Source organism: Aquarana catesbeiana, linkage group LG08 (assembly GCF_042186555.1).
Source record: "Aquarana catesbeiana isolate 2022-GZ linkage group LG08, ASM4218655v1, whole genome shotgun sequence".
Taxonomy (NCBI): domain Eukaryota; kingdom Metazoa; phylum Chordata; class Amphibia; order Anura; family Ranidae; genus Aquarana; species Aquarana catesbeiana.
The window spans coordinates 165,465,736-165,479,513 of record NC_133331.1 but is presented as its reverse complement, the minus strand read 5'-3'; the positions used below and the strand labels follow the sequence as shown (position 1 = coordinate 165,479,513).

The 13,778-nt window shown below is 40.6% G+C and overlaps 1 protein-coding gene across 7 annotated transcripts in view; it reads right to left on the bottom strand.

The window, feature by feature from the left end:
• Window positions 1-13,778, bottom strand: part of USP54 (ubiquitin specific peptidase 54) — a 249,867-nt gene that overhangs the window by 75,883 nt on the left and 160,206 nt on the right. For all 7 annotated transcript variants that reach the window (XM_073596688.1, XM_073596689.1, XM_073596684.1 and 4 more), the window contains exons 6-9: window positions 12,849-12,931; window positions 11,490-11,595; window positions 11,265-11,411; window positions 8,904-9,053 (exon numbers count right to left, since the gene is read on the bottom strand). In XM_073596688.1, coding sequence (XP_073452789.1) covers window positions 8,904-9,053; window positions 11,265-11,411; window positions 11,490-11,595; window positions 12,849-12,931 — 486 coding nt within the window. The remainder of the gene's footprint in view (window positions 1-8,903; window positions 9,054-11,264; window positions 11,412-11,489; window positions 11,596-12,848; window positions 12,932-13,778) is intronic.

Genomic DNA, 13,778 nt, shown 5'->3' with positions numbered 1-13,778 from the left:
CTTTGAACGCATGATGTAGGTTCACAGCAACAGATTCCAAATGCAAATACCACACTTAGAATCAACTGCACCTTTTACCTGCCTAATTGATGAAAAATTAATGAAGGAGTAGTCTACACCTGGCCATGAAACATCTTTTGATTCAATTTTCCAATTACTTTTGGTCCCTTGAAAAAAAAGGGGGGGTGGCTATTCTTAAGAGCTGTAATTCCTAAACCCTTCCTCCGATTTGGATGCACATACCCTCAAATTAAACATGAGAGCCTGCTACTTTAGTCATTATCCATCATATAATTATAGCTTGAATATGTTTTGGTAAACACCTGAAAAAACTAGAATTGTGCCTGTGTCCAAAAATATATGGATCTAACTGTATGTCCCTTATCTTTGGGTGGTTGCTTCTGTGCAGACTGAGATGTCAAAGAAAAGCAGAGTGGAAGTACATGCCCAAAAGAGTTTACTACATGGCATTCCAGACATACTGAATGGAAGATCTCAGGGAGGGAAGCGGGTAGCAGCCAGGTGTGCAGGTTAGTGATGGGCAAAAACAAGGAGAGATCTCTCTACATTCCCTCTTAGATTGTAAGCCCTAACGAGCAGGGCCCTCCGATTCCGCCTGTACTGAATTGTATTGTAACTGTATTGTCTGCCCTCATATTGTAAATCGCTGTGCAAACGGTTAGCCTGGGTTCACACTGTAGCAATGCGAAAACCAGCACAATTTCAGCACCGGTTCCCGCATCACATCTCCCCCACAGGCAGATCACACTGCCTTCTGTGAACTGCTGCGGGTGTCAATACAATGTTAATGACACCCCCAGATCGGTTCACAGTTCGCAGCACGAACTGTGGATTCGGACAGAAATCGGATCGCATGGGTGTTCTCACCCATGCGATCCAATTCCAGTGCAGGGTAAAAAAAAAAAAAAAAGGTCCTTGCACCTTTTTTGTGCGAATCCAATGCGAGTTCAGGCATACAAACTGTATGGCTTACCTCGCATTGTACAGACATCGCGTGTGATCGGCACCGCAGTGCAGGTGCAAAGCTACAGTGTGAACCCAGGCTTAGAGCAATATTAATCCTATGTTATAATAATAATCTTATGAAACTGACACTGTGGCGACCCCATCTGGAACCCCTGGCCTCCACTCCCAAACCAACTGATGAAGCACAGAGATTAGAGGAATGGGCCATTGTATGCTGGTGATGCCGATTCTCAGGATATTTTGGACACCTTTTTGGGTAATATGTGTGCGGATATTGGGTATACTTTACATACCATATCAAATATTATACCTGAGTGTACTGACTATATATGATGGCTGTGTATTAATCTGTATACACCAGGGGTGTCCAAACTTTTTTCAAAGAGGGCCAGATTTGATGACGTGAACATGCGTGAAGGCCGACCATTTTGCCTGACATTCTTTGAACCATTAAAATTCGGTCTAAGTGTGTTTGTTCGAACACTAATACACTGCCCAACAAGAATTCTCTTGCCTTTGTGGCTGTGTGTGAATAAAGAGATGAGCGTGTTATTTGTATATACCGTATTTACTGCCGTATAACACGCACCTTCACTTTAAGAGGGAAGTTTCAGGGAAAAAAAAACGTAAATTTTAAAGAACTGTGAAGCAAAGTAAAGGTCAGTGCCCATCTACAGCCTCACAAGTGCCATGAATGCAGCACCCCCATTGCCAGGAATGCAGCACCCAACATCGCCAGGAATGCAGCACCCACCATTGCCAGGAATGCAGCACCCACCATTGCCAGGAATGCAGACTCACCATTGCCATCAGTGCAGCCTGATTGATGCCCATCCATCTGCAGCCTTGGAGGGGACAGGGAGGGGGTGGGACAAGCGCCAAAATATTACATACAGGAGAAACTCCTGTTTTCTCGGCGGCCTCTTTAATACAAAGTCCCGCCTCTTTTGATGGACAGAACAGTCATCCAATGGCTGCGCAGGAGACGGACTTCCTATTACAGAGGCTGCTGTGTAAACAGGAATTTCTCCTGCATGTACGGCACTCATCCTGCCTCCTCCCAGGCAGCCAGCTTATATATCTTTTGTGGCCCTGGCGCTGGGAGATCGTTGGGGGCCACAAAAGATATATATGTCCAAATAACCAGGCAGGCCGTTCAAAACTGGAACGTGTGCCGCGATTGGCCCACAGGCCGGACTTTGGACATACATCTTATCCAAAATAAAGACAAAAAGCAATATAGAAGATGTGGTATATCTTTTGAATAAAGAAATACAAGGTTTTAAGGCAAAAACTAATGATAATACTGATAAATTGAATAATATTTAGAACTGATTATGTAGAAAAAACATTAACATTGGAGTTCCAGAAAAAAAACTAAGGGAGTAACATAACTATAGTAAAAATATCTTCTATCAGTCTTTGGAAGAGACATTCTTTTTTAATAGTAGAGAGGTCACACAGGGTCCGCCACCCTTCATCTGGAGGATTGCCTATATCAATTTTAGTCTTGCTGTTTAATTATCAGGACAATTATTCTATGAAAAGAACACAGCCTTAAGAACATTTTAATAAATGGAGCGAAAATATAATTGTATCCGGAATTTTCCTCAGAAATGCCGCAAAAACGGTTCAAGTTTCAAGAGATTAAAAAGGACTGCAAACGCTGAATTCACCATATGCAATGTTTTTTTCTGGTATGGCAGAGGGTTGCTCTCAAGAAAGAAACCCATGAGGGGTTCTTTTGCTTTGGTTAACAACAACTCTGGCTTTTTACTGTTGATTCCTAAGGACTATATATCCCATGGTACCTTGCTGCCTGTAAGCAGTGATTCCTGTACCGATGCTGCCTTCTGAAACTCCATCTCTCAGCACCTCTGTAGTTCAGAAGGCAGGCTCTGTGAAATGTGTGAAACAGCAGTGTTTAGCGAATACATACCATACATGCAAAGTAGTAAATATGTGGGGATCTTTACAAAGGAAGTTTACAAGCTTCGAGATTGTTCATATAACAGGAATAGGCTAGAAATCATGGAAACAATGTGGAAATTAATATATGGTTTTATATTTTAATCGCAGATACCCTAATATCAAAAAACCTTCTTACTAAAGTGTATTAAGATATTTCACTATCTTGGACATCTATTTCTTGAATTGGTTAATGGGAGCTATACAATTGCTCTACAATTATTTCTCTTTTTCCTCTTTTTTTTTTTAAACGAAGAATTGGAAAAAGCACAAAACAACTGGCTATAATTTATTTACACATGCCATGGCCGATACTCTGAAGCATTTGCAAAAGATTAACTTTAGTCAGGTTGTAGATTCCTATTACTCTGCATATTTTCAGGGTGTTCACATTTTTGTACAAAGGCGGGTACATTTAGCTGTATCCAGAAAGAAATGGACTCTAAAAAATGTAGTTTACCTGGCATGAGGAATATCAGATCATACTCTTTGGTAAGATTCGGGATTCAAAACTATGTTGTCATTATACAATCAAATGTCATACAATTACATTTTTCTGCATAGGTCTACACACAATATACGGTAACACAAATACTCACATATAGGCATTAAAAAAGGTTCATTGTATAGTAATACAATTAAAAGCAATTCCAGGGATAAAATCACAGTTTGGAAACGTAATCTATTCTTGATTAAGAATGTTTCCTATATCCTCCACTACTTCACTCTGATCTCAGTATATTTATAGCATGTTAAAAGGCTACAGTTTCACCTTTGATCATTTGGGGTGCCCTAAGGGCTTCTATAGTAAAGAAAACGTAATTCTTTAAAGCCAACATGAAAGCATGAGAGAAGAATATAACGGGACACGTGTATAGAGTAGAGGAAGAATAAATCAATAATCCTACTGTGGTTCCCTTAAAGTGGCTGTAATTCTCTGCATTAAAGTAAAAAAAACATTTATTAGTAGCTCCCTCCAGTGACCGCCCCATCCCCCAAATATATACCGGAGCCCGACATAGATCCAGCGCTGTGCCCGTCTGCAGTAGCGCTGCTCTTCTCTCCTCTCTCTCTCACAGGCTTGGCTGAGAGCAGCAAGAGCCATTGGAACAACTAACCCGCATTTACCTCTTTTTTACCTATGTGGGGATACTCGTTTAATAAGTAAATGACAAGGCTGGACTTGATTTACTCTCTGGGAACAGAGGGGTATTTTGCAATGTACACAGTTCTATCACAATGGTTCCTTACAATCATTTTAGCAGCTGCAAGAAGACATTTTACATACTCAGACATTCCATTTTTCAATTTTTGCAACTGCGCCCTGCATTCAACTCATTAGAGAAAATAACTTCTGTGACATATCATAGTATAAAATATTGATAGAAAAAAATCTATTCGTACAAAGGATGTCATTTTTTTTGTGTATAATATTTAAATCCATAAATGTTTACTGAGGAACTCTTTGAAATATAGAGAGCAGTGGTCTTGAGAAATTGAAAATTATTCATAATATGAGTGGTCAGAGGTACTAAAAACCATTCCTTCTGTCTCAATCAGCTTCTCAGAGACGAACTCCATTATTTATTGTTCAAAGGACATACTAAACCCCTTATATTCTGCACAAAGCAGGTTCTAGAGATGGTGTCAATTGTGCTTGTTGTGGAGAGGCTCCAGGGGGAATTTATCCATCTCTGGAGATGCCCCAAGTTGGTACGATATTGGAAGGATGTGGTTCAATATTTTAACAATATTTTTAAAACCAATATTGCATGCAATTCATTTTCGAGTATCCCGAGGCACTTGAATGCTCCAGATAGTCCAGCTAACCTGAAACTGGGACTGAGCTAAAAATGGTTTATTGCTACAAAATCAATTGTACAAAAGTGGATGTCACCATATCCACAGATTGTAGGAAATGGTTAATTGTTTCAGTCAGTTAATTGTAATTTCTAACACAGGAAGACTTTAAATAAATTGTCAAAAATGTAGCTGGTTTGGTACCAAATCATTTTTTTGATGTCTCTGGTTAAAATATAGGGGAATGGACTGTCTAGATTTGTTTTATTTAAAAAAAAATCTTATATAAAATGTGTGAAATAATGGATCATGTTTGTACGTGGAAGTAAAACCTTCATGTCCTTTATTTCAGAACACCATCATAAGCAGAATCCACACACAGTATTCACAAAAGTGAGACACCCCTCACATTTTTGTAAATATTTTATTATATCTTTTCATGTGACAACACTGCAGAAATGACACTTTGCTACAATGTAAAGTAGTGAGTGTACAGCTTGTCTAACAGTGTACATTTGCTGTCCTCAAAATAACTCAACACACAGCCATTAAAGCGGGGGTCCACCCACACCGCCAAAAAAAAAAAAAATATTAAAAGCCAGCAGCTATAAATACTGCAGCTGCTGACTTTTAATACATGGCCACTTACCTGTCCCAGGGTCCAGCGATGTCGGCAGGCGACGCCGAGAACCCGCTCGGTTCTCGGCAGCTGCCGCCGCCATCCTAGGTGAGGGAATCAGGAAGTGAAGCGTTGCGGCTACACTTCCCGGTTCCCTACTGCGCATGCGCGAGTCGCGCTGGGCGTCCCAAGTGGTCCCCGCTCTCTCCTGGGAGCTGTGTGTTTCCCAGGAGACAGTGCGGTGGGGACGGGAAGAGGCGTAGACTCCCATGGGAATCTATGCCGGAAGTGGGTGCAAATACCTGTCTTAGACAGGTATCTGCACCCCCCTCCCCCCTGAAAGGTGCCAAATATGACACCGGAGGGGGGGAGGGTTCCGAAAAGCGGAAGTTCCATTTTTGTGTGGAACTCCGCTTTAACGTCTAAACCGCTGGCAACAAAAGTGAGTACACCCTTAAGCAAAAATGTCCAAATTGGGCCCAAAGTGTCAATATTTTGTGTGGCCACCATTATTTTCCAGCACTGCCTTAACCCTCTTGGGCATGGAGTTCACCAGAGCTTCACAGGTAGCACTCATACGTCTATTTCTCAAAGACAACTTCTGGATATGACACTGAGCACGTGCACTCAACCTCTTTGGTCAACCATGGCGAGGCCTGTTCTGAGTGGAACCTGTCCTGTTACACCGCTGTATGGTCTTGGCCACCGTATTGCAGCTCAGTTTCAGGATCTTGCCAATCTTCTTATAGCCTAGGCCATCTTTATGTAGAGCAACAATTCTTTTTTTTCAGATCCTCAGAGAGTTCTTTGCCATGAGGTGCCATGTTGAACTTCCAGTGAACAGTATGAGAGAGAGATAACACCAGATTTAACACACCTGCTCCCTATTCACACCTGAGACATTGTAACACTAATGAGTCACATGGAGGGAGGGAAAATGGCTAATTGGGCCCAATTTGGATGTTTTCACTTAGGGGTGTACTCACTTTTGTTGCCAGCGGTTTAGACATTAATGGCTGTGTGTTGAGTTATTTTGAGGGGACAGCACATTTACACTGTAATACAAGCTGTACACTCACTACTTTACATTGTAGCAAAGTGTCATTTCTTCGGTGTTGTCACATGAAAAGATATAAAAAAAAATGTAAGGGGTGTACTCACTTTTGTGAGATACTGTAGCTTCCATAACGTACAAAACACCATTAGAATCTGGAGGTGCATATCTTCAATGGTCTCACGATTTGATTAAGATTATCACGTTGATTTGTTTCTGCGATGCATCACAATTACTGCTCGTGGTTTTCATCAACAAAAATTCAAGCAGTCAGAAGAACTCCATTTTCTTATTTTATCTGTTCAAAAAAAAAAAAAAAACACAACATTCCCTGCATTTAGCAAAGTCTGAACACAGCAGACAACTTAAAGAGGAGCTCCAGGCACCCCCCCCCAAAAAAAAAAAATACTAGAGGAGATGTTCAGAGACTGCAGACATACTACAGGAGATGGTCAGAGACTGCAGACATTATACAAGAGAGGGTCAAAGACTGCAGACATGATACAAGAGAGAGTCAAAGACTGCAAACATGATACAAGAGAGGGTCAGAGACTGCAGATATGATACCAGAGAGGGTCAGAGACTGCATACATGATACAAGAGAGGGTCAGAGACTGCAGAGTGAAGACCCACTACAAGAGATGGTCAGAGACTGCAAACATGATACAAGAGAGGGTCAGAGACTGCAGACATGATTCAGGGGATGGTAAGAGACTGCAGACATGATACAAGAGAGGGTCAGAGACTGCAGACATGATACCAGAGAGGGTCAGAGACTGCAGACATGATACCAGAGAGGGTCAGAGACTACAGACATGATACAAGAGAGGGTCAGAGACTGCAGACATGATACCAGAGAGGGTCAGAGACTGCAGACATGATACAAGAGAGGGTCAGAGACTGCAGACATGATACCAGAGAGGGTCAGAGACTGCAGACATGATACAAGAGAGGGTCAGAGACTGCAGACATGATACAAGAGAGGGTCAGAGACTGCAGACATGATACCAGAGAGGGTCAGTGACTGCAGACATGATACAAGAGAGGGTCAGAGACTGCAGACATGATACAAGAGAGGGTCAGAGACTGCAGACATGATACAAGAGAGGGTCAGAGACTGCAGACATGATACCAGAGAGGGTCAGAGACTGCAGACATGATACCAGAGAGGGTCAGAGACTGCAGACATGATACCAGAGAGGGTCAGAGACTGCAGACATGATACCAGAGAGGGTCAGAGACTGCAGACATGATACAAGAGAGGGTCAGAGACTGCAGACATGATACAAGAGAGGGTCAGAGACTGCAGACATGATACAAGAGAGGGTCAGAGACTGCAGACCTACTACAGATGGTCAGAGACTGCAGAGATACTACAGGAGATGGTCAGAGACTGCAGAGATACTACAGGAGATGGTCAGAGACTGCAGAGATACTACAGGAGATGGTCAGAGACTGCAGAGATACTACAGGAGATGGTCAGAGACTGCATACTACAGGAGATGGTCAGAGACTGCAGATATACTACAAGAGAGGGTCAGAGACTGCAGACATAATAAAAGAGAGGGTCAGAGAATGCAGAGATACTACAGGAAACAGTCAGCAGGTAAGTGCCGTATATCATCTATTTTATTTTAAAGAAAAAAAATAATAATACCCTTTAGTATCTATTTATCAAATCTCACTATAATAATAAAGAAAGGTACATATAACCCTGGAAGTATTATTATTCAGGCTTTATATAGCGCCATCAGTTTACGCAGCGCTTTACAACATTAGAGCAGACAGTACAAAGTACAGTATATACACTGGAGGGGGGAAAATTTATGCAGCTAAAGGTAAATGTATTGTTATTGGGTAGATATACTATTGGTTTATTTGCTGCTGGGGATAAATATGTTGCTGATAGAAAAACACAATGCTAGATGAAATATGAAGCTGGCAGTTCTGCACCTACTTGCCATTGATACCATATCCTTCGATAAATGACAGTTATTACAGAAAGAAAGAAACCCGTGGGAGGTTAATGTTCTTTAAAGTGCAGTTACCTAGTACCTACCAAGTACCCGATGGATAGTCTGTGAGAGTGCGAGGAGGACGGAGGACAAGCGTGTCCAGTAGTCGGGGCGCCCAATTGGGTCTCCCGCAGCAGCCTGCAATACTGCAATGCCGGGCATGACGTTAGCAGCTAGGCGGGAGGCGGAAAAAGAGGGCACGGTGCACAGGATGACGTCATTCGCCAATTGATTTTGCCGGTCATAGCATCAATGCAGAATTGTGGATGGCTGAATCGCGATGCAAAGATTATATTCAGCACCCCTAGTAGAATGCTGAACTGACCATACATTTAATAAAGAGTAGTACTTATAAAAAGAAAGCACAAGCTTCAGCCACTAGACATGTAAATAACTCATTTTTAGTGTCATTCCACATTAATATTTAAGAATCTCTTTCAAACGCAGATCAATATTTTACCTCTTTTACATGGGCATCATCAAAATACATCCATTTGCGAATTTTGGTTTGAAAGAAGAATGTGGAGTAATGCTTGCCATAGTAGCAGATCATTCCTACAAGATACAGCTCAGAATGCTTTGCTCGGTCATCTGTAACTCTATAAAATAACTGGACAAAAAAAAAAACCTTTTAAGATAAGCAACTTAGACTTGTTGACAATTATGCATGTAAAATAATAAAGACGACCCCCCCCAACCTAATGACTGGACAATCAAGCAGCAACATACTAATAAGTTCATCCCCCTGCTCACTCCTGAGTGCTCATGCCCTCTCTTTCATACTGTTTTTTTTTTTTTTTTTCCTTGTACAAATACAGAGTGAAGTCAAGAAAAATTTAGACCAGCTGCATTAACCACTTCAGCCCCGGAAGGATTTGCCCCCTTCCTGACTAGAGCATTTTTTGCGATTTGGCACTGCGTCACTTTAACTGACAATGGTGCGGTCATGCGACGTTGTACCCAAACAAAATTTACGTCCTTTTTTTCCCACAAATAGAGCTTTCTTTTGGTGGTATTTGATCGCATCTGCAGTTTTTATTTTTTGTGCTATAAATAAAAAAAGAGTGACAAATTTGACAAAAACGCAATTTTTTTTACTATAATAAATATCCCCCAAAAATATATAAAAAAAACATTTTTTTTCCTTAGTTTAGACCGATATGTATTCTTCTAGATATTTTTGGTAAAAAAAAAAAAAAAAATCTCAATAAGTGTATATTGATTGATTTGCGCAAAATTTATAGTGTTTACAAAATAGGGGATATTTTTATGGCATTTTTATAAATTTTTTTTATTAGTAATGGTGGCCGATCTGCGATTTTTATCATGACTGCGACATTATGGCGGACACATCGGACACTATTTTGGGACGACTGTCATTTATACAGCAATCAGTGCTATAAAAATGCACTGATTATTGTGTAAATGACACTGGAGGGGTTGACCACTAGGGGGCGATGAAGGGGTTAAGCGTTTCCTAGGGAGTGATTCTAACTGTGGGGGGATGGGCTTCAACACACATGACAACGATCACTGCTCTCAACTGCTCTCAATGACAGAGAGCAGTGATCTCTGTCATGACACTAGGCAGAACGGGGAAATGCTTTGTTTACAAAGGCATCTCCCCATTCTACCTCTCAGTGACACGATCGCGGGCACCAGCTATCTTTAGGAAGGGACCCGCGGTCACGGTAAATGCGGCGGAGCCCACCCTTGCCATTCTGCCGACGTATAACGTCGTGCAGCAGTCGGGGAGCGTTTAGAGAGGTTGTACAGCCCTCCATTGGTAAGTTGTACCTATAGGTAAGCCTTATTACAACTTATAGGTACTGTAAATATCTCCTAAACGTGCACTGTTTTGCTGTACACTGCGCCAATGATGTAATCGGCGCATGTGCTGTGAAGAAACGGCCCTCCGTGACATTTCTTCACTAGCGAGTGCCGTCACACAACTCCGGCAAGTCACAGAGCCGGAGTCCGCGGTCCCCGGAAGGAAGAGGGGCGAACATTGATGCGGCCTGCAGTGGCGACATCACAGGCTTCGTTTGCAGGCAAGTTTGACATAATGTGCTAGTATGCAATGCATACTAGCACATTATGCTTTTACTTTGCAGGGGGGAAAAAAGGGAAGTAAAACCCATCAGGGTTTACTTCCTCTTTAAATGTATACTTAATAGTTTTAAGAAATGCATAATTTTTCTTTATGTTTTATTATTTTTGCCTGGAGTTCACCTATAATAGTTCACTTATCTTCTGGCCTTGCCTTATTAAAAAAATAAATAAATAAATAAACTGCTAAGCCGTTCCCCAGTTAATTTACATTATGAAGAAGCCATAAAGCCAATTGTTAGATTTTACTCAGTGGAAGTCATTGCATCAATAGAAAAACAAAAGGAAAGCATTAAAGTAAAATATTATATGTTGCAAGTTAGGATCAGAAACAAACAGCAATTACATACCGATTGGACACCATATTAAAATGTTAACAATCAAAAGCTAAACATATTCAGATGTCAGAAACCTGGCAATGACCGTTATAAACAGCCTTAACCACACTGCTACAGTACTACCACTAATCCTTTGCTTAGGGTCTTCAAAACTCTCTGCCTGATCCACAGAATTTACCTTGATTGCAAACTTATTGAGGTCAGCTTATTAAAACTGGAGCCAAACTGGTTTCACTGTCACAAATCTCCATGTATATACTTGTATACCACATATATACTTGCTATGTATACAAAAAGGTAAACAATTGACTATGAATTGACTATATAAACTGGTCTATTAACAATACCAAAGCATAGAACGACAGGAAACTCACATCACCAAGCTTCAGGCAGGTCCCAAGGCTGTGTATAACATCTTCAGCCAAATCCGAGTGATCAGAATCCCACACCAATCCTATTGTAATGATCTGAGGGGCGTTCATAAGCACACGACGGATTCTAATTTTCTCACCACAGTTACTCTGTAAATGCAAAGACGGTTCTTCTTACAAAACAGAAAGTAAATGAAATGTATACTTTCAAAAAAGATCATTACTTACTGGACAGTTCCTCAGGTCTCCCATAGTACTTGCTTTCTGTAATAATTCACCAAACATGTCAGGTGTTGGTTTTTCTCTTCTTTCCAACATACATATTGCCTGATTGCTATGTTTACAAGAAAAAAAAATAAAGTATGTTTTAGTAAAATATTACTAACCGAGTCACAAGTGATAAAAGTCTTCATGACTAAAAGAGCATAATACATTGTCTGCTTTGAGTAGACTATATATACACACTATAAAGTATTTTGCTATATGACAAAAGCAGTTCTGCAAGTTTATGAATCACTGAGGACATTACTAAACAGTTAATAGTATTCTGTGATAAAAGAGGCCCACATTCCTAAAGATAGCTATAGACAGACATATCTTCCCAAGAATTATCGACAGGGAGACTATGTGAGCTCATCTTATGTACGAAGTGGCACCCATGTAGTTCATGTTCTTAAATGTCCTAGTTAGTATTTCCTATTAGCTGTTCACCTGAGATTTGTATGGCTTACTCCTTCCAAACCTGTACAAAAAGGACTCTAAAGCATGGGTCTCCAAACTTTCTAAACAAAGGGCCAGTTTATTATCCTTTAGACTTTAAAGGGGCCGGACTGTAGGCAGTGGGAGTAGAAAATGTCCTGGCGTCAGTAACAGTGTCCCATCATTGGTGTCAGTGGGAGGAAAAGTGTCCCTTCGCTGGTGATAGTGGGTGGAATAGTGCCCCATCATTGGCGTCAGTGGCAGGAATTATGCCCCATTGTTAATGTCAGTGGGAGGAATAGTGCCCCAAAGGCTGGATAAAGGCCAGATAAAGGCAAGCAAAGGGCTGCACCCGGGCCCCAGTTTAGAGACCACTGCTCCAGAGTAAGGCTAGGTTCACATCGGTGAGCTGGTTTTTGGAGTAATTATTTGTGTGTTATATGTGCACTCCCATTGACTTCTTTTAGACCATGCATCTTCTGAAAAATGCAGCATGCAAAACCTTCATGAGAACGCTCGGTCTAATAAAAGTCAATGGGAGCGTGTATAAAACCGCTTGTAAACCGTATAAAATGCAGTGCAATGGTGTGAACCTGGCTCAATTACACTATTTTCCTTAATCCAAAAATCAAATGCTTGGTTGGAGGGTTTATTTACTGCATCTCACCATGCAGTTGTTTATCCTCCCATAAGTCTAATAAACAACTTCCAATATTATATTTTCAGTTTAGAGAAATGCTGAACACCTCATACTAGTTCCAATCTAGGGTAGTTCATCCATCAGCATACTGGCATGTTTCTTCCAGTTAACGATCAGTAAGGAAATTAACTTATGCATATACGGAAATAACATTCTTATATTTTGTTAAGGATTTCACTTAATCTTACCAAAGTGCAGTAGTAGAGATATAATGCACCATCTGAATAAAAGGCAATGGATCTGACGTGGCACCACAGCTAGTACAGACACACTGTAAAAACAAGCCCACATGTTATATAAGAATAATAAATCTTTTAGGGTGGTGGCAACACAGGCTGTTCTTCAGCCAGCCAGCTCAGGATAATTTGTCAAGCTGATTAACTGTTTAGCTTAAACTGCTCATAGATTTTTTTATAGGCATTTTTCCAGCCCTATATGAAGATGAGAGGAAACTGAGGATTTTAATTTGCCAGCTCAGGTGCATTTTCCCAGCATTTTGGCAGCCACTGAAGCTATTTTGCATCTTGTGGCCACACCTCACTATAAGTTACCTGCACTTAATAAGGCAAAAATATTTGGTTAATTAGAAGCAATTAAAGTAAACTCTTCTACTGGTCAGACGTAATACAAAACAAAGGCAGCAATGAAGAGAAGAAATGCGCTAGATAGTGAAAATAATATACAAAATGACATATGCTCCCAATGATAGGTGCCAAAAAGTCACACTAAATGACATAAATTTAAATTAAAAAGACTCAAAACAAAAGTGCAAAACTTGAGTGCATCAAACTAAATGGTAGACAAAATATAGTGCATCAAACAAATGAATGCAGATACGTGTATACCAAAAATTGCAAATAAATTATAATAAAAGAATATGAGAAAATATCTAAAAATTGTCCAGTGACTTAATGAAAAAAACCAAAAAAATCAATTCATGTTGCAGAAAAGTGGACAAGATAAAACATAAAAAGAGTCCAATTATGATGATGATCCAAAAGTGATGTGCCGTGTGGTTCCACACTAAAGTGACAAGTGAAAAAAATATCCTCCACCACAGAAAGGACTGCCGTTCACCAGAAATCGATGGTCCCTTATTACAGTGGACCACACTGGGC